Source organism: Catharus ustulatus, chromosome Z (assembly GCF_009819885.2).
Source record: "Catharus ustulatus isolate bCatUst1 chromosome Z, bCatUst1.pri.v2, whole genome shotgun sequence".
Classification (NCBI taxonomy): domain Eukaryota; kingdom Metazoa; phylum Chordata; class Aves; order Passeriformes; family Turdidae; genus Catharus; species Catharus ustulatus.
In genome coordinates, this window is record NC_046262.2 from 8,020,703 (window position 1) to 8,044,604 (window position 23,902).

General features: G+C 43.5%; 2 protein-coding genes across 3 annotated transcripts in view; one reads left to right on the forward strand and one right to left on the reverse strand.

Moving 5' to 3' along the window:
- UBAP1 (ubiquitin associated protein 1) overlaps positions 1 to 3,213 on the forward strand; it is a 35,960-nt gene extending 32,747 nt beyond the window's left edge. For both annotated transcript variants that reach the window (XM_033085709.2, XM_033085708.2), the window contains exon 8: positions 17 to 3,213. In XM_033085709.2, coding sequence (XP_032941600.1) covers positions 17 to 157 — 141 coding nt within the window. In that variant the 3' untranslated portion in view covers positions 158 to 3,213. The remainder of the gene's footprint in view (positions 1 to 16) is intronic.
- Positions 3,214 to 4,259: 1,046 nt separating this feature from the next.
- Positions 4,260 to 23,902, reverse strand: part of KIF24 (kinesin family member 24) — a 30,495-nt gene continuing 10,852 nt past the window's right edge. Inside the window, exons 8-17 of the mRNA XM_033086408.1 lie at positions 22,961 to 23,058; positions 21,518 to 21,733; positions 20,299 to 20,386; positions 18,345 to 18,466; positions 16,719 to 16,824; positions 14,878 to 14,949; positions 14,140 to 14,249; positions 11,080 to 13,239; positions 9,297 to 9,390; positions 4,260 to 7,104 (exon numbers count right to left, since the gene is read on the reverse strand). Coding sequence (XP_032942299.1) covers positions 6,964 to 7,104; positions 9,297 to 9,390; positions 11,080 to 13,239; positions 14,140 to 14,249; positions 14,878 to 14,949; positions 16,719 to 16,824; positions 18,345 to 18,466; positions 20,299 to 20,386; positions 21,518 to 21,733; positions 22,961 to 23,058 — 3,207 coding nt within the window. The 3' untranslated portion in view covers positions 4,260 to 6,963. The remainder of the gene's footprint in view (positions 7,105 to 9,296; positions 9,391 to 11,079; positions 13,240 to 14,139; positions 14,250 to 14,877; positions 14,950 to 16,718; positions 16,825 to 18,344; positions 18,467 to 20,298; positions 20,387 to 21,517; positions 21,734 to 22,960; positions 23,059 to 23,902) is intronic.

A 23,902-nucleotide genomic window follows, 5' to 3' on the forward strand; every position in this document is an offset into this window, starting at 1 on the left:
GCTGTCTGTCTTTCAGATCACAGAACTTCTCCAGTTAATGAGTCAATTTAAAGAAATGGGCTTTGAACTAAAAGACATTAAGGAGGTCTTATTATTACACAACAACGACCAACAGAATGCTTTGGAAGATCTAATGGCCCGTGCAGGAGCCAGCTGAAGACACATTCCTGCATTCTTGGCGTGCAACGGAGCAGGACCAGCCCCACCACCTTTGCATCATCCAGTGTGACTTGCTCTCAGTGGGAAGGAGGTCCAGCTTTTTGCATACAAGGGAGAGTGACTGAGCAAGCCTGCCTGCGTGCATCACTCCAGCATTTCTCTTTCCACTGAGGGCCAGCTTTCATTCTTAAATTAAATTTTAAAGTGTCCTTTCCTAAGTTTCCTTTTTCCAGCTTGGCCACGGAAAGTTGAGACTCCCCAGCCTCGACTGGAATTGTACATAGGTAGAGATCGAGTGGTTCCCCCCTCATTGTTGCACTGGAGTTGGACAGAAGAATATTAAGTTGGTTCTGAAACTAGGATGCTTTGGTTCTTTGAAGCTGCTTTCATGGTGTCTTGTCTGCTTGTACTGAATTACTTGACTGTGTCACAGTCCAGATTACCTGGTTAAATTTGACCTTTAGTGCAATGGGGTTTTATTTTTTGGTTGAAAGTTAGTCTATAACTTAGTAAAACACTGGTTCAGAAACTGTCACTATGCATAAAGAGAGAACCTTGTTTTGTCCTCTTGGTTTTTGTTTTTTACCCATGCATCCAACACTTCTGCCAGACACAAGTGTCCAATGTTAAGTGGAAAGTTCCCTTGAAGCACGTAAGCTGTGAACTCGACCTGGACCTGCAACTTGTGTTGGTTCTTGAAACCGAAGGCAGAGAGCTGGGGTTCAGTATTTTCAATCCAGTCCCTGGACTTGTAGGATATTTAAGACAATGCCCTGCTAGAAAGTCAGTTATCTTTTTGTTTTAAATAATACACAGTGTGATGCAGGAGGTTTCTTTCAAGCACTTTCTTTAAAACAGATATACTCACTGCATTAGTTCCATTTTTCACACTGCTATAGAATTACATAATAGTAACATCTAGTACTACAAATCAGGTTTGGAGTTGTTTTTGATAGTTCAAAGTATTACGTTGTACATTGATCAAGTTCTAAATATCTGAAATATCAGCAGTCTTGAGGAATCTCTAATTTGCTAAATATTTTGATTCTGCAGAAGAACAACTAATAAAACCCTGAAATATAACTCCCAGTGTCATTGTTCCCATCTCTCATGCTCTCTGGCTGTAGCAGACGAGGAACTTGCTGGATCCTGCCCGCTCAGGTGCTGCCAGCTCCTGTAGGCACATGTGAACACTGTTGGGCAGAACAACCAGAGGTCTCTGGGCTGCAGCTACAGTGGTGGGAGGTGCTGTGCTTCTCTGTGGCTTATTTTTGTTTTATGTCAAAATCCCAGCATAGGGATCCAGACTCACAGCCTGGAGCTGGAGCATTGGACTGCTGGAGGACAAAACGTCTGAGCTCATTGCATCAGTCTGTGTTTTTCAGTAGGAGGTTTCAGCTCATCAGGACTCCAAAGGCAATGGCATTTGTCTCCATTATGTTGTTAGCTTTCTTTGACCAAAACATCTAATTTGCGCCTAGTGTGCACTCCTGGAATTCTCTGTGGAGTGCCCAACTTTGTGAATTACACACATTTATTTAAAATGATGCAAGAGAGGGATCTGCTGGCAAGTGTCTAGGAGATGTGGAGAGGGATGATGAGAACAAGCAGGGCAGGTTGTCTTGCATATACTTTATAGTGTTGACCTTCACCATTTTCTAGTGGTGGAGCTGAAATAAAGCTTGTCTAAAAAGGACATTCAGCAGCTGGTGGGACAGCAGCTGCTGCCTCTGTGAGTGCAGGTAATGCCCAGCTTCTCTTCCTTCCCAGGTGAGAAATGCAAGAGTGAAGTGAGAAAATGGAGTTCCTGACTCAATTTTGTTTTTCAAGGTTTTCCAATTAAACTGCTTTACCATCACTGCTGAGAGGATTCGTTCGGTTGTGTTGCTTGTTCTGGTTTTCTCAGAATTGCTACCCCAGTGAGTCCCTGTCTGGTACCAGACAGTCCTGAAGGGGCAAGAAGTCTTTGCCAGCAAAGAAACAACTATTTAGACCAAACCTCTGAATAAAATAATCTCTGATTGTATTAGTGTGTGTTGTTTTTTCACAGTTCCCCTCCAAGGTCTGGCTCTTAACCCTGTAGAATAACCACGCTATTTTTGGTGCTCTTGTGGAGGTGAGAGCAGGGAGGTGAAGATGGGAAGTGGTACCTGTAAAGATGCAAGATATTTCAAAGAGCTGTGCCTGCCCAGGTCTACCCTGATGCCACTACTCTTGCTTTGGCAGTGACATTTCTGGATTAAAGTCCTTAGGTGGCTGAAGGCATGAAGTGTATTCCTCTGTTGGCATCTCAGAAGAAAATACCAAAGTGAGGCGATTAAGGGGGTGGCTTAGAGAAGAGGAATTGCTGAATGAATAAGTAACGAGACCCAGTGTGACCAGAGTTCAGTGTTCAGGGTGCTGTGCAGCACTTGTTAATCTGCTACTGTTCTGTCCAGGCACAGTCCTTTGTGGGTGTTGGGAGGTCCTGCTGGGCTGAAGCAAGGCTGGGCTCTGCCCTGCTGCTGGCTGGTGAGATTGGCTGCATCTGTGGTCACACTTGTGACCTTGGAACTTTTCCTTAGGCTGTCAGGTCACATTGATTTATGTCCCTGTTGTGCCTTTGTCACAGGTTCTGTCTGAGGTCTATGTGCAGAGCCTAAACTGGTGGTTGTGCTTTCAACAAGAGCATATTTGAGCTGCCTCCTGCTGATTCTGGACAGCAGCAGCCTGGAAATAGCTCTGGTACTGCTTTTTTATCCCCGGCTTTGTGGCTCCTACCCCGGATTTGCTGGAGCACAGAACCTGTGTCAACAGCTTTCTGTGGCTGCTCTCCAGGCCCAGAAGGGTCATTCTGGCTGTGGGGCAGGGCTTCTGAAACTCTCCACACCAACAAAGCCCTGTGAGAAGGGAAGCTCGTACAGATTTCCAGCCCCACTTAATCTTTTGCAGTCAATCAAATGGGCATTTTGATCATGTTTACCCAAAATTGTTTTTACCAGAGTTCTGTAGCAAATTGAATTTTATTTTAAATTCTGTCAACTATTGAAATAAAGTATTAAACCTTTGCTAATATGCATTAATAGTCATTGTTGCATCTGCATACAAAAATGAATCCATTTTAGTTCTATGTTTATTTGATTGTACAGGGCCAAGCTCTCTTAGATTGCTTTTATGACACTTTAACACCTATTCATCAAGTTGAAGTAAAAACCTTTTGTAGCAGTTGTCAGAAATATCAAACAGTAGGAAGGGGATGACACTTAAAATGTTCATTTAACACATTTTCACACAAGAATTAAAGCGGCAACTACAGTAATTTCATGATTATAAGCCGCACCTGATTATAAGCCGCATGTTACAATACAGAGTGTGATAAAAGATATCTGTTCTATCACCATCTGTTGAGGGTGGGGACAGTGATCCTGATCTCAATGGCAGATAATCTGCTAATGGGCCATCCATTGAAACCAGGCAGGGCATTGTTCTTTATCTTTTCACAACCCATCCTTCCTCCAGCCAGTCATTTTCTGCTAATGGCCATTGAGTCCCACTGTGGGACTGATAAAATTACTGCATCCCATTGGAAGTTGCTCCAGCCAGGGGGAAGGGCCCAACATTTCTTACCAAAATAAAAACAGAGGTTTTGGGACACTAAGGGAGCCCCTTTCTCCACTGGACTCCAGAGGAAAACCGGATTTCTCCACATCACCACTGGACCTCCAGAGGGAAACTGCACCTTGTACAGGAGCACTGCTCCAACTGAATCACATCTGTCACTGCAGGAGGATGCAGCCACCATTTAATGGGACTGCTACCAACACCCTGCCTGACAGGGTGTCAGGTTGTACTCTGACTTTGTCAGGGTTTGGAGTTTGTTTCTTTGTAGTACTGTATTTTTATTTTGATTTCCCTAGAAAATAACTGCTATTCCTAATTCCCATCTCTTTGCCTGAAAGCCGCTTGATTTCAAAATGATAATAATTTGGAGGGAGGGGGCTTACATTCTCCATTTCAAAGAGAAGTTCCTGCCTTTCTCAGCAGACACCTGTCCTCCAAACTAAAACAGCAACTTTTTGTTCTTTGTCCATATATAAGCCGCACCTGATTATAAGCCGCACTTTGGGTTCAGACCAAAATTTTAGTCAAAATGGTGCGGCTTATAATCGTGAAATTACTGTAGTTTATAACCCTCAAAGGGGAGTGAAAAAGCATTACAATTTCTGACATCAGCTTGATAGTTTCTGTTGCATAGGAGGAACCCATTGTTGGTATCTTTGGGGTGTGCAGCACTTCAAGCATGTCCATGTTATTGCCAAGGATGGGCTGATTTTCACAGCCAGGTGCTTTATTTATTTTGGTTAAGTCTCACCTTCAGTTGAGAAAATAAAATTTGGAGAACAGACATAATAAAATATTTAAGAAGGTATAGTCATGTGGATTGGCTGGATAACCGCTTTACAAAAAAAGATCGTATCAGACCTGCCTTGGAAAACTGTGTACGTGGTTGTTTTGATTATTTGTTGTTTCTCAGTGGACACTGAGAAAGTCCTGGGTGGTCCTCAAGGGAGCAAACAGTTCCTGCTCTGGGAATTGATGCTGGGGCTCAGATCTGCCAGAAACTTGCTTTTTTCACAATAGATCAGATGGGATTCACAGCTGGTTCCAATCTAGCAGCTGACTTAACTCTTCTCTGCTTGCAAAAATTTTTGGTCACTCATCTGTCTTGTCCCAATTGTCCCTGCAGATACCGAGGTTAGGACGTGGTGCTGTGGATTGTGCAAATGATTCTTGTGTGTTGCTTAAGAATATCCAGCTTCTGTAAGACACTTGAAAAGCCTGTGAACATACTTTGCTCACCTGCTTTTTAAAAACCTGAAAAGAGCAATCAACCAATACTCATCTCCCAACTGTCAGAGTATGTGGAAGGAAAATTTTCCTCCTTTGCACTGTTTCTGATTGGGCATTATCCTTTCTTGTGACCTGTGCACACATCCTACAGTCTGACCTTTTCCTTGGTTCCAAATAGACTTGCCAAACTCCTCAGCTGCTCCCTGACAGCAGTGTTTGCTGCATGCTCGCCGAGAACGTGCTGGGCAAACTAAGTGTCCACATCTAATTTATGCTATCAGGAAGGCTACCCAGCTGCCTGGTATTCCCCCCACCTTACAAGAAAGCCCTCCCTGGCCCCAGGAAGTGGAGAGAATTGCTGGTTTTAAACACTTGCTCCTCCCTGTGTGGTTTTAGCAGAGTGCTGATGTCCCACTGCTTTACAGCTCTCCAGTGGCTGTCGGGCACCGCTGCTCTGTGCCATGCAGAAATACCAAGAGTCTTGCTCCTGGATGCCTCATCTCTCTGAGTGTGTGAGGGAGGCTTCTGACCCAGGTTCGGGTGTGGTTTGCTGCTGGCCTGTGACCAGGACACAGGAACTGTTTTGAGAGCCATCACCTCAGACCCCAGAGAAACTCTGCTCTCTGCTCCACAGAGAAATCCAGTCACAGTTGCAAGATGGAGCCTAACCAGTGCTAAAAACAACCCAACAGTCAGGGCAGTGATATGGGATTTACTTCTGTTCCCCAGGCCTATGCTGGGTGACATTCCTGGGAGTGCTTGCACCAAATATGCATCCCAGAGTGTCACTGCAATTACTGTCCTGCTGCTCAGCCCAACCTGGGCTTCTCAGGGAGGCTGTGCAGGCAGGCAGCAAAACCCACAGCTGGTCAGACAGCAGTGCTCCGTTCCCCTTGGCATTTCTGGCTACTGAGCAGGCTTTGAATGAGCTACCACAGGCATTACTGAGGAAACACAGAGATGGATGAATGTGCTGCGACAGCCCTGATTTTGGAGCGGGAGCGCTCACACAGTGCGTTGTCAGCGAGCGTGTCTCAAGGTCACTTGTGCCTTCAAAGCAAGTGGACTGGCTTTCTGGTTCAGATTTGATGCATGCAGCACCAGGGCTTCTGCAGGGCTCCAGCTGATGGATCTGTAGCCTTGATTCAAATACCAGATTCACATAACAGTGCTGTCAGCAGCTTCTGGAAGCCAGTGCCTCCAAGCAACCCCCTTTTCATGTGAGAAATCTGTTCAACTCTGCTCAGTGCAGGCATTAGATATGGTATGCAGCAGGTACAGCTGCTGGCGTCTTCCTCTGGGCAGCAGCATGAAATCCATGTGCTTATCAATGTGCCAGATGGAATCTTTGGTATGAAGTCCCTGCTAAAACACTCCTCACCCATAACTTAATGCCACCTCTTTCGGGAGCTCTGGAGAGTTCATCCCAAGAACTAATTCAGTAATAGGCTTCCTCCCTCTGAAACTGACAGCACTGCACACCATGCCTTGACTTCCAAATACTTAAGGTGCAGTCATGTTAGTGTAACAAACCCTGGCTCCTCTCTTTCCTGGCTTCTGTTTGCAGAGTACAGCAGCTTTTCTGGGTAGCTTTTGAGCATTTCTGTTCGGTCCTGTATCTGGCTTCAAAGCTGTTTACCTCACTTGGCAACAAAGAACTGCCTTTAACGTGTGAGAAGCTGCTATGATACGTGATACACGACTTGTCTGCTGCTTGGTGAGATATTTAAGGCTGCTGAATTGATACTGTTTAGACCATGGCTTACTGTTATTAATGAAATACAAAGCTTATGGTGCTAATTAGTTATCTCATTTACTCAGAATTCTCTCCATTCTTGTACAGAACACACACTAGTCACAAACATCAAACCCAAAGCTATCCCCTACCACCCACATTATGCAGCACCAAGTGCAGCAAAGTGGTGGCTGGACGTTTCCGGTAGCTGCTCCAGTGCATGTGGAAGCAAAGAAGGTCTAAACTGGTGGAGGTGTTTGCAGTGATGTATCAGTGCCAGAGGAGGCTAAACAGTGCTGAAGCTGGGCTCGCATTGCTTCGACACACTTTAATTTCAGTACCAAGATTTCATCCAGCATGGTCATGAAATTCTGGAAATCCTGGTGAGGAAGGCACAAGGAAACAGCAGGGGACAGTATCAGCAGACTGGAGAAAATCAGCGTATTTTTTTACTCTGTAGCAGAACGTGAAAGCATTCTGCAGACTAGTAGATTAAATCAGCATTTCCTTATTAAAGTCACAGCCCTCGCAGACAAAGGTCAGTGCCTCTGAATATCAAAATTCACTGGCTCTGGTAATTTTATCTGTTGGTGAAATTACAGCTCATATAGTGACTTAAAAATAAAAATGTATAAAGCAGCTATTGTCATTCTTCTACTCTGGTTAGATTTTCAAAGATTTGGTACAGGGACTGGTCACCCAGTTTTCACCATGAACTGAACTCAGTTCCTGACACCTCTCATGTGGGATTTATCGATTATGAAAATAAATGGCGAGTTAGGCCACTATGGATCAGATAGAACAGCCCAATCTTGAGAGATGCAAGGGATTTATTTCCCATCAGGTCATGAGGCCATGGCTGCAGGTCTGCCATGAGCAATACCAGCACTGTACCCAACCTCAGCCCAGGGAACTCTACCTTCCATACTCACATGGATAAAAACCCATATGGAACTGTCATTAAAACTGAAATGGAGTTTTATACCTTTTTAAAGTAGGGCTTGTATTAATAAGGGAGCACGTGGATGTACTCTGCTCTTCAGCTAAGAATAGTTTGGTGCCTTTGTTCACAGCTCTGTGCCTGAGAAGCTGGGAGGTGTCAGCATCCCCAGGGCTGGGAAATTCAGCTGCGGGGCATGAAAATCAATCACACAAAAGCTTATTTGGCAGTACTTCATCTGTATCTCCTGCACTGTATCTCTGTCCTGCAGGGAAATCAGGACAGTGATGAAGACTAGCCCAGCTGCTGTGGCATATTTTTCTTAAGCACTTTAAATATTGCTTTGTTAAGTGCATGGCTGGTCTTGGCAGGATTTTCTCCTGCGGCCAGAGTTTCATGGCTGGAGAAGTTGAAACCGTCTGAAAATGGAAGGAGAGAAGCTGTGCATGAAGCCCAAGCACATTTCATTAACCAAAAAAGGTCATCCTGTGAAATAAAACTACAGGGTATGTTATTTACACACTGCTAGGCGGCCTGGCAAGCTTGTCAGAATTCTGCTAGCCAGAAAATGCTGCAAGGGGCAAATAAATGGAGGGGGAGAGAGCTGGTATCCAGTGACTAACAGAAAAATCTCAAGAGATTTTAAAAAAATGAAGAAGATGAAAGATAGCTTTCCTTCACTGCATTGTCTGCATTGTCTGCCACAAAACAAAACAAATACAGTTTATGTCTCCTGTGCTGCTTTGTGTACTGTATATTATCTGTAAAACAGCATATGCAGCTTAAAATGAGAATGAATGAACCACATGGTGGCCCCACTCCAAAGTCCCTGAGGGAAGAGTCCCTGTACTTCAGATCTGAACTGTGACAGGAATTGAAATGGTTTGATAATGCTATGCAGCAGTGGACCTTGGCTTTACTGAGAAGGTGAGGGAACTGGGAAGACTGAAAAATGTTCATAGTCTGTATTTTCACATAGCTGTGACACGCATCTGATGGGATGCAGGAGAAACAGAGAACTGGGATTGCCTAGTTAGCAGTGGGGCCATGCAGGTGCTAATTTTTAGGTCTAGGGTACACCTCTGTCATCTGAGGCAAAGACAAGCCAAGAAACGCTTGAGTAACCAAAGCCAAGAGCGTGTGAGGCAGAAGCCACAGTGGTCAAACCATAGGAGTAAGTGAGGCCTGAGTTGTTGGCACACCTGCAGTGTGATAGGCCAAGAGGCACCCAGAGGGAAGAGCCAAATGCCACCAGTGTCCTGCCCTAGGGATGTGCTCTGTTTGTTCTGTGATATTGGCTTATTTGTCCCAGGCAGCAAGAACTAAACCATCATGGGGACAGACAGCCTGTCTGCTACAGTCTGCCCTATGATGCCAGATAAGGAAAGGCTCTCTTATCAGAGACAAGGCTGCAGGGCTGGCCTATCCATTTCGTGCTCCCCAAGGTCCTGTCATTGTGGAGACTGCAGACACAAAAGGCACTGAAAATGAGAGTCCTTTCCCAGGACTAAGACAGACTTGGAAAAGGGGTTGAACTGACAAGGAACATCACATACCAATTCAAGTTAATAATCTCTAAGATTAATTTATGCAGGTTCAGTGGACACCAAAACTATCATCTGAAACACTTACCATTGCTGATATCTGATTTATCAAGCACTCCTCTTTGAAACATAGGCACGCCATTTCATCCAGCTGTTGTCGATGAGCACGAATTACAATCTGCCTGATTAACAAAAAACACACACTGGTTACACAGCCTGTAGTGTAATCACTGCTTGTAATCACAGTTGGCTTCAATAAACCTTCAATATGAGGAATACCCAGAGGAAGCCTTGCTGTCCTGTATCCCTGGCACTCAGGAAGGGTGCACCAATGCTCCGTGAAGTGAATGGACTGCACTGGTTTGGGTTGCAGGATGAACTGGGTGACTGAGGGCTGCTTACAGAGGAGTGACCACAGCCCTTCCTTAGCTCAGACAGCACACAGCTGCTTTTCATTGTAGGAGAATCAAGGAGCACAACAATCATCTAATTAATTGGTGAAATGGCTCATAACCACGAGTCTGTAAGTAATTTCAGTGAGAAACAGGCCAAGCAGGAATGCAGCGCTGCTGTTGGTTTCTCTGAGCAAGTTTCACTGACCAACAATGTATTTTCAGTCAAGGGAATGCAGTCCAGTCCTGGAGCTGAAAATGGTAGCTCAGAGTATTCAGAAGCTTTATATCTACACCTTCAGTGACTGCCCAGCTGCTTTTGCAGTTTCTGTTTTCATTGATGGAACAAATATAACCTGATCCTTGATGGAAGGTTTTCATATATTTTAGGCACTTTGCAGCTTATAGTAAGCCAATTAATTACTGAGAATTGCAGTGTGTATTATAATACTTATTCCTCTAGCATTATCCTAGAAGCTGTAATAGAATAATTGGCTTCCTATGAGATTTTAAAATATTGCTAAATAACAAGCAACCGTATATTTTAAAGATAATTACAGTAATTTCACGAATACAAGCCGCACTGTTTTGACCAAAATTTTGCTCCCACACCGGAAATGTGGCTTATACTCAGGAGCGGCCAATATGTGAATAATTTTCTGACATTTTCAACCTCGGGAGTGCAAACCGGGTCAGTGCAAACTGCGAAGTCGAGCACCTGCCAGTAAAACCCTGCATTTACGTGGTTGTTACAAAGTGGTTACTCTGTTGCACGGCGGGTGGAGCTGCTCCGTGCAGGCAGCACAGGGGGTGGGGAAGGCGGGGCAGCTCCCTCCTGCTGGCCCCGCGGCCCAGGGGGAGGCAGGAGGCTCCGTGCTGCTGGCCCTGCGGCTCGGGGGGCTCCTGTCCCCGCGTGCTGCCGCTGCAGGAGCGGGGCGGCTCCATCCCTGCCTCCCACCGCTGCCGCGGGTGCCGGCGGGCTCTGTGCCCCTCCTGCCACCGCGGGGCAGCACCAGGCCGGGGTGAGCGAGCCTAGAGGCAGCGGCGGCCGGCCCTGAGCGGCCCCGCCAAGTGGCAGCGCCGAGCTGGGCCACCCAGCCCCGTCGGCAGCCCCGAGCCCTCATGGCCCAAGCCGAGCCAGTAAACCCCACCCTGCCACGGTTCTGTTACTATTTGGCAACTTTGTTGCATGTGGGTCCTCGCTGTGAACGACAGAGAGGCTTATACTCAGGTGCGGCTTATTTATGGACAAAGAACGAAATGTTTGCCAACACCCGGCGATGCGGCTTATACTCAGTGCGGCTTGTGTTAGTGAAATTACTGTACTATAAATTATGATTAATCTTATGATTATTTAATATAACAATTAACCATTGGTTTTTGAAGTACATGTGAGTATGACATATAAATTAAAGTAAATGTATAACATGTCCAGAATTTCTAAGCTTCACTACAAACTTTATGATGAGCAAGACTTACTGTGCCTTTTCTAGGGCTTCCCTCTGCCTTTTCCCCATCTCTGATGTAGCACTTGGAGAGCTGCTGCTGGACATGTTCTCATTCCTCAGTCCTGGCTTGCGATGCAGCAGCAGGCTGTTCTTTTCGGGTATTTCAGCATTTATTTCCTCAGCATGGTGCCCTTGACTTGAGTTAGACTTCCCTGAATTACCAGCATTGTTTTGCTGATTAACATCTGCACCACACCGTATGCCTCCCGAGTGTTCTTTGCAGGGAGAGTCACTGCAAAGCTCCCCACTCTCTCTCTCCAACATGAGCATCGAGGATCCAGCTGTGGATGTTTCCATCGGGTCATGCCCACCAAACAGACTGCGCCAGACTCCCTGCTTGGACAAAGCCAATCCCAGGTGGCAGCAGCACGGCTTCACGCGGCCGCAGGTAGGTGGGAGCCACTTGGGTGAGGCTTGAGGGGAGCCCAGCAGGGCACAGAGCCTTCCCCTGTGGTGGGGCTGCTCCCCTAGCTCCAGCATGCTGTCGGTCAGGGATCTGCTCCTGGTGCACTGCCAGCCCTCATCCTCAAACCTGCTCTGGGTGTCACTGTCCGGCACCTGCTTCTTGCGGAGGGACTTCTCTTGGCTGGAAGACACTTTCTCTGTTTTGGTTGTGTCCTCACCATCAAGAGGGGACACCAGGAGAGGGGCCATGAGTTCAGAGGTGAATTCTGAGGAACAACTGGAAGAAACAGAGTGGCTAACTTCATTTTTGTGAGCTTTCCACTTTACACCTCCTGCAAGGGCAGCCTTTTTATCCAAAATGGATTCTTCCTTCCCCTCATGCTGGAGATCAATCTCTTTGCACTCCGGAGCTCCTGATTTCAATACAGGAGATACATATGGGTTTGAAGCATCGTTTTCTGAAATTGAAGTGGCTTCACTGGAGAAAACAAGACATCTCGGTTTGGACTTGTACTCTTTGTGATCAGATAGGAAATCCTTTCCATTTCTCCAGCTGCAAGCAGGATCTTCCTGCTGGCAGTAAGGTTTTTCTGCAGTATTGCTTGGAGAGGATTCAACATCTAAGTCATAGCTCCAGTCTGCAGGAGTATTGCTGGAGCCTGCATTTTTAATGGATTCCTCTGCCTTTGGGCTACCCTCACTACAATCCAATCCATGATCTTGCATGGGTATTGCATATTTAAAAAATAAATCCTGTTGCTTTTGACCTTTTTGCTCTTCTTTGGTTCCTTGTTCTCTTTCATGAAGGAAAAATGAATGTTGACTGCATTTGTTGGTATTTCCTCTTTTCACGCTCTTTTGACTACAGACAGGTGAGAAAGAATCTTCACTGAAATCACTGTCATCCAGATCTTCCAGCTGCATCCCCTCTTTGCTCTGCAGTTCAGTGGGAGAAAGGCTCAGCTCCTGCTTCTCTTGAATCTCCTCAGGCTTGTACTGTATTAAAAACCTCTCAAGGGGTTGATAGTTCAATTTTTGCTTTAGAATAGGGGGCTGCTGAAACTGCTGGTGATAAAGACGTAAATGCTCTTCCCTTTCCTTCTGAAATTGAGGCAGATATATCCAGGGTTCAACAGACTGTTTAGCAAAAGTGTTTCCCCACTCCTGTTCACTGTCGGAGGGCAGACTTCCATCTCCAAAGGAATTATCATCACTAGGAACAAGTTGTTTCTGAACAGGTTGCACTGTCTGGACTTTCAGGCACTGGGCAGGTGTTCTGTTTTGCATATACTTGTCGGGCTGGCCACTCTCTTTTGTTTCTGCTGAGGCAATTAAATCCTTCATGGAGGGGCTCTTTTCAGAGTAGGGGGATAGATCATAGCTTTTCTTCTTTAGGGGATGTGTTATCCGTAGGACTCCCTTAACTGGGGTGGTGTGGTGGAAGCAGGGAGTGCTGGTATTTCCTTTGTAGGCATGTCCCTTGCCAATTCCCTTGGGGGTAGAGGTAAGAGGGACACCAAGTGGCTGGAGAGCTGCAAGGTATGCCTTTGATTTTGCAACACCTGAGGGATGCTGAAGGCCTAGCTTCACTTTCTTTGGAGAGCTCTTTTCTCCCAGTGGCAAGGAGGGAATGCTTTGGACACGTTTAGGAGATATATTTCTAACTCTGCGACGCCTTTTTGTGACAGGGGTAGAATATCTAAACCCTTTCTTCAGCTCCTTGACCCTGTAAAAAAGATGATGGATTTATAAGATGTCATGCTTTCAGATAAATAACAGCCTCTTTAGAACAAATCAATGCTTTCACTTACTAAGACTAAATATTGAATTCATAGTTTGTTTTCTGTCTGTGATCTTCACAGGTATCAAAATCCCTCTGCCAGAATGCCTGGACTTTTGGAAAAATCTGTAGCAGTCTTTTTAAGTGCTTCCTTGAGCAGTGCATAACGGGTCAAATGAGTGGAGAGGGCCTCAGTTTCAGTGCAAGAGGGTGGCATTTCCACACATTATAATGCTGCAGAACAAGCTGGTACTCTCCACAGCACATCACAGAGTCCCACAAGGCTCAGAGTAGGACTTCTGGAGTAGTTGCAGTGGGGCTCCTTAGCTGTGAATGTGCACAGGGCTGCACTATTACTGGATCAGACTCAGCAGGAGAGCTGATTAACAGGTGTCAGTCAGCCTTTCCCCTACCTCCCTGACTGTCAGCTCTTTCCTTTGCTCTTCTTGCCCCTTAAGTTATCTCCTGTCCTTTTAAGACCAGCATTGCACAGCCTGTAATTTAGTTCCTGCTCTGTAGGAGGGAGGGTGAAGGACTTGCACGCATTCTAAGTAGAATTACAATACAAACTAAATCAAAACTTTTGATTGCTCAGGTCAGTAATCTTGCAGTTACAGGGCATATAGTGATATTTTCATCATTAAAGGCAGTCAAGAGAAAGTACTTACAAGACCCAAAAAGTTTTAAGAGTTGGAATAGGTAACAATTATATTACCTTTGTAAAGATTAATTTTCTTGTCTAAATTGACATTTTCAATACAATTAAAATAAAACATAATGAAAAACATCACACATTACTTCTTGCTTTGGGATTTTCACCCTGGCAAGACAGAGTTTCACTCCTACCTGTCAGCATATCGCAGAGTGTTCAGGGTGTGCTCTGTAGCGATATGACTTGGTGAAATATTGGCAATCATACATGTCTTGGAATTGCCAACGAAAGAGTCCTTTAGGACCTGGGGTTCAAAGGAAAAAAAATTGGGTTCTCAGCAGTCCATGCCCCTTGCACATCGTGTAAATTAGCAATATCTACAGAAGAAATTCAACATGGGGTACTGTCTTTTTTTTTTTTTTTAATAAATGTAGTCCTCTTGCCTCAGTTTGCTTCCTTTATTTGTTTACAGTTTAAAATGAATACAATTATTAATTAGGGCCTTAAACAAGCCCTTGTTCCAGATGTGTCAAGGGTGACAATATGGTTTGAGGAAAAACGCAGATGTTACAGCTGAAGTCAAGAAATATTGATGAAAGCTCTCAGGACATTGGCATAACTGAATAGAAGATGCAAGATTGGTTTCAGACTGGAGGGAGATGGATGGTAAGTCTGTATGAATCTGGAAGGTGGTATTTGGCATTTTGTTTGGCTTCAGTTTTTGGCTTGTTTCTTTTACTTTCCCATGCCAGTCCCCATTGCTGGCTGGAGGAAATTAGCAGTTTACTGTAATTCTGTGATTACCTTTAAAATTAAAATTTACAAAAGCTATGCATTTCCCTCTTCCTCAAGAGAGGAAGTTACTGAACTATGCCATCCTGTTTTTGTCCTCAGCAGGGAAACCTCTCCTTTTGCCTTTCTGCTCATTTTACCTGAGTTAATTTGCTTTGCCGGAAAGGAGTATGTGTGTGTTCCTGATCCAATGCCCGAATGCATTCCTTCAGCTACCAAAAGAAAGAAAAAATAGAAGGGAAAGATAGATCAGTCATGCACTGGCAAGGAACTGAACCACATCAAACCAAACCTACCCAGGTCTTGTGTCACCTTAAATTCCCACTATGTGTTGCCCCTTGCAAAGTCAATTTGTGCCCTGCCTGATGGCTCCATGGGCTACATCAAATGCAAGGAGCTGGGTAAACACACACCTTTAGCACACACAGAGCTCCACAGAGCTGCTGCCTGCACCACATCTCGCTAGTCTGAAGCCAGTCTGGGTGTAGCCTAGACTACACTGCAGGTGGCAGGGCAGGTGCATCCAAAGAACAAAGCTTTTTGAGCTACATCTCTTTCTTTCTTCTCGAGATAGCAGATTACAATATTGTCATGGTGACACTGCCATCAAGCATTTACAGCCTGTCTACATTCCACAAACTCCAACTGAAAATGACACTTATTTCTCACTTTTGCAGCATTTTATTAAACCTGCACCTCTAACAAGTAAGACATCAAACTATTATAATGCTTTAGTTTGGCCCTCATAGTTGCAGTGTTTGAAAGTCTTCCACTTGAAAAATAATATGAATATTCAAACCAGCAGCAGACTTCAAATCTCATGGGTTTAAAGGCATGAAGAGAGTATTATGATCACTGAGTCCAGAACTAGGTTTTACAGGTTGCAGGTTACAAAGATTTACCCAAAGATGCTTTTTATATTTAATTCAGTCACTACTTGTAGACTGTCCAGGTATCTTCTTAGTTTCACACAATACCAAAAACATACAGACTCTGATTTTACAGTTTCTTTTAAAGGAGTTTAATGGGCTTACACTCACGATTCTCAGGAATCACAGAACTGTTTAGGCTGGAGAAGACCTTTAAGATCAGACTTCTTTCTATTCAGGTCCCAATTCCCCATGACACTCAGTTATTCACCAGCAAGTACTCAAGAAAGCATGAAGTACAGAAACACATTCACTTCACAGGCTACCTCCCAGCACAAATACTAATAGTTCCAGTGCAGGAAAAGCCTCTGTGCAAAAAAGCATCTACATTCCCAAAGCAGAGCAAGCCAGTTCCTATTTCCAGTGGTGTGCACTGACTTCTGCACTGCTGTACCACCTTCAGCCTCACTTACAGAAGCCCCCAGTCACCACTGAGCTTTGTTTGTTTGCATTAAAGGAGGTGCAAAGCTTTCTGCAGCATTTACACTTACAGGCACTTCTGCTTTATCTTAAGTGACATTTTTCTGCTCCTTTTCCTCTTTGCCTGACTGTGGACACTTAAAAAGACAGTTTGCCTTAGGAGTGCGTCTTTTACTGTTCCTTCCTTCCTTCCCACACATAAACTGCTAGTTTTTCTGCTCTTAAGTCCTTTATTCCTGATTCAAAAGAGAAGCCTGAGTTTAAGTGGTAAAAATAACTGGCAGGAACAGATGTGCTTTTATGAAACAAGCAATTCCACGCCAGTATTCTTTAAAAGGGACAAAACCTTCTATATAAAATATGGGACACTTACAATATTACGCCTAACATTCTCCGTGTTTACCTGTCTGGAATAAGAACGGATTAAAAATACTTAATTTTCATGAGGATATCTCCTCCTTCTTAAATTGTTTTTCAGTCATGAGACAAATGAAACAGAACATACTTAGTACCTTGGTTATCTTTTCCTCTTTGTGGAATATATACATACATTGTTCTGTGGTTCTTGTTTATCCTAAAACACATGCTAGTAATTAAATACAAAACTTTCCCCAGACATAATGGTAGCTTACTGCCAAAAGACTTTGGTTTATTTCTGCTCCTTCCATTTTTGTTTGTCGATCTGAGTCTCTGGCATCAGCTGCCCTTTCACTGCCAGCCAAGTCAATGAATGATATCCTAAGAAAAAAACAAAACTGCATTTATCTTAGGGGCTTTTTATCCCTCTTATTTTTTCATTAAATCACCAGGCTGCAACACATGGCATCAGAAGAGTGATTAGAAATTACTACTTTTGAACAACAAGAAACATCCGCTGCAAATATCTGAGATGCCAAAATAAGCATAGCAGCAGGAACAGTGTCAGAGCATCTTAACATTAAATAACAGAAAATGAAGTTAAAATGTGATGACAGCGCTCCACAGTTTAATGGATAAGCTATGTAAAGTGCAATACATGCATCTCTCCAGATAATCACTGTGTTTGTAGTTTCCTAAGAACACAGTTAAAAGAAATTGTAAGTTTCTTGATTTTTCCTTCCAGGTAAAACAGACAACTGCCATGCCAAACAGGAATTCAGGACAACAGGAACAGAAATTTTCAGTGTAGAAAGTAATACACTGAGCTTTCAGTTTCTTTCCACAAAACTCCATTACTCTCTTTCACACTCCCTAGCTCTGGGTGCCAACTGCTGTACTGACTGATGCACTGTATATTTGTCTTTGTCCTTCCTCTTTTTCTGCAACAGCCCTGACTTCTTTTCCAGGCACATCTTGGCACCCTTTCCTCAGTTCAGCTCCACCTCCCTTTCAGATACACAAAAGCCCCCCAGTCCAGATGCCACACCTACATAAGCTCTATACTTTTATTTCTATGCCTGCCTGTTCTCTCTTTTCCTCTCTTCAGTGTTTGCAGCTCTCCCATTTTGCCTTATGTTCAAAATTAGATCCTGGGAAAGAAGACTGTGTAGCAGCTAATGGAAGATTGTGTCAGCAGGATTTTGTGACACTCAGCAGTAATGCAGATGCACAGACTTTCTTCCTCAGACCTGTTTCTTGAGGTTGTTTAGTCTGATGAAAAGATGACTGAGAAGAGGCACAACTAGTTTTTGAATACATAAAGTGGATGCCACAAGAGTAAGTAAACTGCTCTTCCTGTCTGCTGCAGATAGCATCGGAATCACAAATTATCAGGGAGGTTTATGCGAGTATTCTGATTCTTCTGGCCAAAGGCAAACATCTGTCATGGCATCACCTCCACCTGGGCTAGTCATGCCACACTCCCTTTGTAGTCAATTACAGGACAGAATGCTTTGAGGGGCAAAGGCATCTGACCTAATTTAGGTCACTCTGCAGCAATCCCAGAAGTGACAATTTCATTCTAATGACTTCAAAGGTAATGAGTTCACATGTGGATATGTCCACAGCAGGCATCTACCTTTAGCAAAATTAAACACTGAAGATGAGGGGATGGATTTGATTGTCAAACTCCTTCACTGGAAATTGTACAAACAATGTTGACACAGCTCTTGCAGATGTGCCTAAAGCATTTTCCTTGGAAACAGAAAGACTGTGGAACTTCTCAAAGTCTCTTTTAATCCTATAATTTAACTCACACTTGTGCACTAACACCTCCTCTTTGTCTCTTGGATGTCCCTGGGCTTGACATCTGCACTGAGCATTTCTGCTTCTGGTCTTACCTTCCAAATGCCCTGTTGGCTGTGTCTTTAATTTGAATTTGGATGATGGCATGAGACCGAGAGGAATCTGAGTTGACTCCAGTAGCTCCTGTGCTACGTTCTTTTCCCCCTTTCAAAATTACCTGCAAAATCCAAGTGAATTGCAAATAAAACCACAATCTCTCAGAAAGAGATCTTGATCTCCTAAGACGATGAAACATTATGAGGAAAGGTTCATTACAGCCTTAAAATTTGGTGCAAGGTAGTAGAGGTAGACTGGATCCCTTCCAATATTTCTTTCAGAACTTTGTGAATGGATTTACCCATAGTGACACTACAGAGCTTATAGAGCACACTGCAAGAAAGAATCGGTTGCATCACACACTCGCTCATATTTGCAAAATATCCAAATTATAAAATTAAATTATTTCTTATATTGCTGGCATACTTTTGTAGTACTACAGACACAACCTAAGAGACTCGTGAGATTGATGATTTGTTGTGGTCTTTTAAAATTTCACTTTCTCTTGCAGTAGATGAATACAGTTACCCGCAAAGTCACACAAAAAAAAAACCAACAAAAAAAAACCAACAAAAAAAAATAAAAAAATTACGCCAGAATAAGGGACAAAGCTGAAAGATTAATTATTAATTATACTCAATACAATAAAATAAAATAAGAAAACAAGGAAAGAAAACAAGGCAGACAAGGCAGCAGGACAAAGGCTCCTTCTAGCATTGACTGCAGCAGGGCATTCATAAAACAGTCACTAACTTTGCTTCTGGTTGCAAGAACAAATTACAATATTGCCTAGCAAAATCAATACATTCTCAGCATATAGATGTGAATTATTCATGCTTTTCAGTGGCCAGTTCTCGATGAGCCAACCACTGCAGCTTCTGAGCTTCATATCAATGCTAAGAGCAGATAATTTCTGAATCAAAGCCAACATCAGTGAGTAGTGAATAAACACGGATGCATTCAAGGCTCTTTCCATATATCTCTTGCAGAATACCCAGAAGTTCTGAATCAAGCCAGTGACATTTCTGTGTTCAAAAGAGCCCGTGAACAATCTAATTTATTCCCCCAAGATATCTGTAAGTATTAGTAATTTAATAGTTCTTCAGTGTGTGGAATGGGATAATACCAAGGAATTGTAAATCAGCTATATAGTAAATTTGCACTCTAACTTGCAGAAGCATCACCAGCTTGGAGTTAATGGGAAGATGAACAACTAAATTAAGTACAATGTAAGTGGACAACACTATGGCAATTTTAATGAGTCAGTTACAATATCAGGCACTTCTTTACCAAAAAAATTGATTCAGCTATGCAAAGTCAGGCTAAATAGAAAGTAGATTTAATCAGCTTGCTTGTTGCAGGACAATACAGAAAATTGTCCAGTGTCCTTTAGAGCTCAGCCAGGTAGGGAAGGCAAACTGAAACCTTGTTCATAGTGAATGTCAGCTACTGTTTAAAGACCTTAGTTTTACTTTTCTGTTATCATGCACACATGTAAGCAGTATTTTAATCCTAATTCAGACAAATATATCAATCTTAAGTATTTTCTAGTTTCTGATTCGAATAATTTTCAAATTGATATATTCTGTGCCAAAACCACACCTTTTATACCCAAAAATCTAAGAACCCAAGATACCCCACTGGGAGAAAATACATATCCAGCTTTCAAGGTCCCATATTGGGACACTATTTAACTTCTGGAATCTTTCCCTAAGGAATGGCTGCAGAAGTGACAGCTGTGAATCAACTGCTTGCATGCAGCTAACACAAGAAACAGCTTAATGAATAAAGGCACTTTTAATAGAGCCCCTTGGTGCTCTGCTGGGGCTGCCAATTTCAGGGCCTTAAACAGCAAATACACTTGTGCTACACAGTAAATAATCTCTGTAAGTGACACACCTCACAAATCAGCAAATCAGGCTGAGAATACAAAGAATGAATCCCAAACATTACCTCCAACAGACGATCTACAGAATCCACCTGAACCTCCCGCAGTCCAACTATCTGAACAACGTGGTTGCCATCTTCTCTTGCATAAAGTCTGAAAGGAGAACAGTAGAAAGGAGATACCTGAAATCTCAGAAAGAAGCAATGAAAACACATGTCTGTGCCATGACACTGAGAAAACACAACCAATGCTACTGACAGAGGAGAGGCCCTGCTGTCATTCTTTTTTTTTTTCAGAACTGAAGAGGTACTTCATTTATAACAAGCACCACTGACATTTCACTGCTAAAGAGACATTACCAGTGCACTTCTGCTAGTTCAAGAATATAATAAAGCAGGGAAGTAAATTACACTTTAGAGCTCCTGTCTCTATTTAAACTACATCTCAGGCTCCTCTAAATCCTCATCAGACTATAAACTTTGCTCTGTTCATATTCTAAGGATTTTTGCACAGGATTGTAAAGCAGCTCCTACAGCGTTAGAGTCATATTTCAGCATCACCTCCAGAGGCTGGCTGGGCTGAGTCACTGGACTGCCAGGTAAAGGTGCCCAGGGAGAAGGTGAGCAGGCTCTGCACAGTCACGCATGTAGATCAGCAGGATCTTCAGAGAAGGGATTGGCAAGAGCCAAATCCCACTGGCACAGCAGGAGGGACAGACAGAGTTTATGCTTGACCAGGAAAAGACAAGGACTCCACAATTCCTGACATATGACAGGCTGTCCAAAGAAGTTGTGGATATCCCACGCCTGAAAATACTCAAGTCCAGGTTGGATGGGGCTCTGGGAAACATGGTCTAGTGGAAGTTGTCCCTGCCCAGGGCAGGAAGGGTGGAACAAGATAATCTTTAAGGCTCCTTCTCAAAACATTCTGTGATTCTAAGACAGGAACTTCTGGCCACAAAAAGCTTGTTTCTCTACCTGTGGATGTTCAGCTATTATCTTATTACAGTGTAAGCAAGAGCCTGAGCTTGTACCTCAAACATAAGTCCTTATTTTTCCCCCAGACAATAAACCAGGAGCCCCTATCAATGTCACAGAATCTACTCTCAGATCTTGCATTCCTCCCTAAGTAGCTCCTAGGAACAACCCTAATTAAATACATAACATTTGCTATAAATGCTAGTACATTAAAAGTAATCACATGAAAACAGTAACTGATTTCCAAACAGTAACCAGCTGATTCACAACCACAGGCTTATAGTAAATCATGTTTTTACTTAAATACCTTTGCCTTCCATTTAGGAGGTCGTAAAGCTGTCCACGGTAGATCTCATAAAAACTGATCAGAACAATAAGATCTTTCCTGGATGGTGATGTTTCCAGGTGCCTAAAGATGTCCTTGGCAGCCAGGGCGTAGAGTCCTGGGTTCCGGTGATTCCCTATCATGGTGTACGTCTTGCCAGCACCAGTCTGCCCATATGCAAAGCAAGTCGCATTGCCTCTGTGAAGACATCATATGTGTTTAGTGCCACACCCAATTCATTCCTATCTATTAAATAAATATTCTGCAATGCTGCTATCTATCTATAGTGGCCCCTTAGCAATGAGGTTTGGTCTGATACCCTCTCTGGGAAACTGCAGAACTCTTTACAATGATTTCCAAGTACACCCTATGGAGATTTGATGTGGCACAAGCTGCTGGCTCTCTTCCTTTCTTTTCCTTTCTCTGCCCCCTTCAAAAAAAGACTTTGTACCCGGTTCAGTACTTCTGGTAGAAGGATGGGTAAAAATGTAGGGCTGCAGTAATCACAGTAAACAATTTATTTCCAGCTTAGATTGCAGATTGGCCTCACCATGGTGTCAGATTAAATAGAATGCCAGCAGGAGGGAAAAGTAAGGGGAAAGATGGGTAAAAAATAGTGTAATCTTTTCTGGTGGCATTGCTGGATTAGCTGTAATGTGAATTGTGGCTTCAGTGATTATTACACAGATAGGTACAAGCCTCATTCTCCTTTTTCACTTTCCTTTTGTCAAGAGCATGATACTCTGTTGATGACACTTGGAGATTTTAGTAACAGAATACTCCATTTAGTTAATTTTCAGCATGGATATATAATCTTTTCCTTCAAAGACACAAAAAATTAATTATATTCAAGTATGTATTTTATATATATAACCTTGCATAAAAATAAGACGTCTCATGTAAACCCACCATCAATTTCCCATTAATCAGGAAGTATGTAATTATGATTAAACCAATAAGCAAATATAAATAAATAAAAATAAATCATTATTCATCATTTGTATTACCTCGTGAACTGTAAAAATGCATGCAAAAATATCTCTCAGTAGTTTCAGGAAAGAGGTAATATTATTTCTCTATAGATGAGTGTGTTCTGCCACACAGGAGCCTTTTTTAGAGTGAAGATGACAGTTCAGAAATCCTGGGGCACATTTTTTTATTCTAGGCTGACCCTACTGTCTCTTTGCTGCACCTGAGGTTCAATTTTAACCTTCTTCTGTAATTGAGATATGTCACCAAGTGTGAGGAAAGTTGTCCCTGATTTATCTTTGTCAAAATTGCAATCAAAGATATTCTGAAAGGGGGAAGGTATGTGGCAAACGTGAAATAAAGGTACATTTCAAAAGATGAAATGCATAAAGGAAAACTCAGTAAACACATAAAATTGTAAAACAAGGCAAAAAAAATTTAAGCACTGATGCCTACCCGTTAAAAATATGCTGAATGAGAGGATAAGCTGTCTTCATATACACATCGTGATTGGTACATGACTCCCCGAAGACTTCATCAAAATAAAAAACATGCTGAAAAACAAAGATAATCTTTACATGAGAATGTTTCATCTCCCCTTCAATCCCATCCAAAGGTAAAATGATATAATGGAAGTCCTTCCAGTGACTTCATATGGCTTTGGATTAGGTAGAGAGTGATCTAGCACACTTAATATGCAGAACAACCCATGTCAGAATACCAGTCAAGAGATTCAGAGTAGGGGTAAAAAAAAAAAGGAAATAAAAATGCCTCAATCTCCCAGCATTCTGAAGCATAACATACCGAAGCCTTTAAACAATGAAAAATAAAAAAGAGCTAATTAAAGAAAACATATTCATGAAATGAATCAGCCTACAGAGGTACTGTCAGACTGTAACAGTAAAAAGAAACGAGAGTCAACTCTTGCTCTCTCAAAATTAGTTCTCACTTGTGACTAAGTTGTGATTACAGTAAATTCACGAACACAAGCCGCACTGAGTATAGGCCGCATCTCTGGGTGTTGGCAAATATTTCGTTTTTTGTCCATAAATAAGCCGCACCCGAGTATAAGCCGCTCTGTCGTTCGCAGCGAGGACCCGCGTGCAACAAAGTTGCCAAATAGTAACAGAATGGCGGCAGGGCGGGGTTTACTGGCTCGGCCCGCTAGGGGCTGCTGACGGGGCCAGGTAGCCCAGCCCGGTGCTGCCGCTTGGCGGGGCCAGTGGGGGCAGCCGCCGCTGCCACTGGGCTCGGTCACCACGGCCCGGCGCTGCCCTGTGGTGGTAGGCAGGGACGGAGCCCCCCCCGGCTCCCGCGGCGGCAGGCGGGGACGGAGCCCCCCGCCGCCTCCCAGAGCCGCGGCAGTGGCGGCCCGGGTCCTCCCCCTCCTCCCCGGGC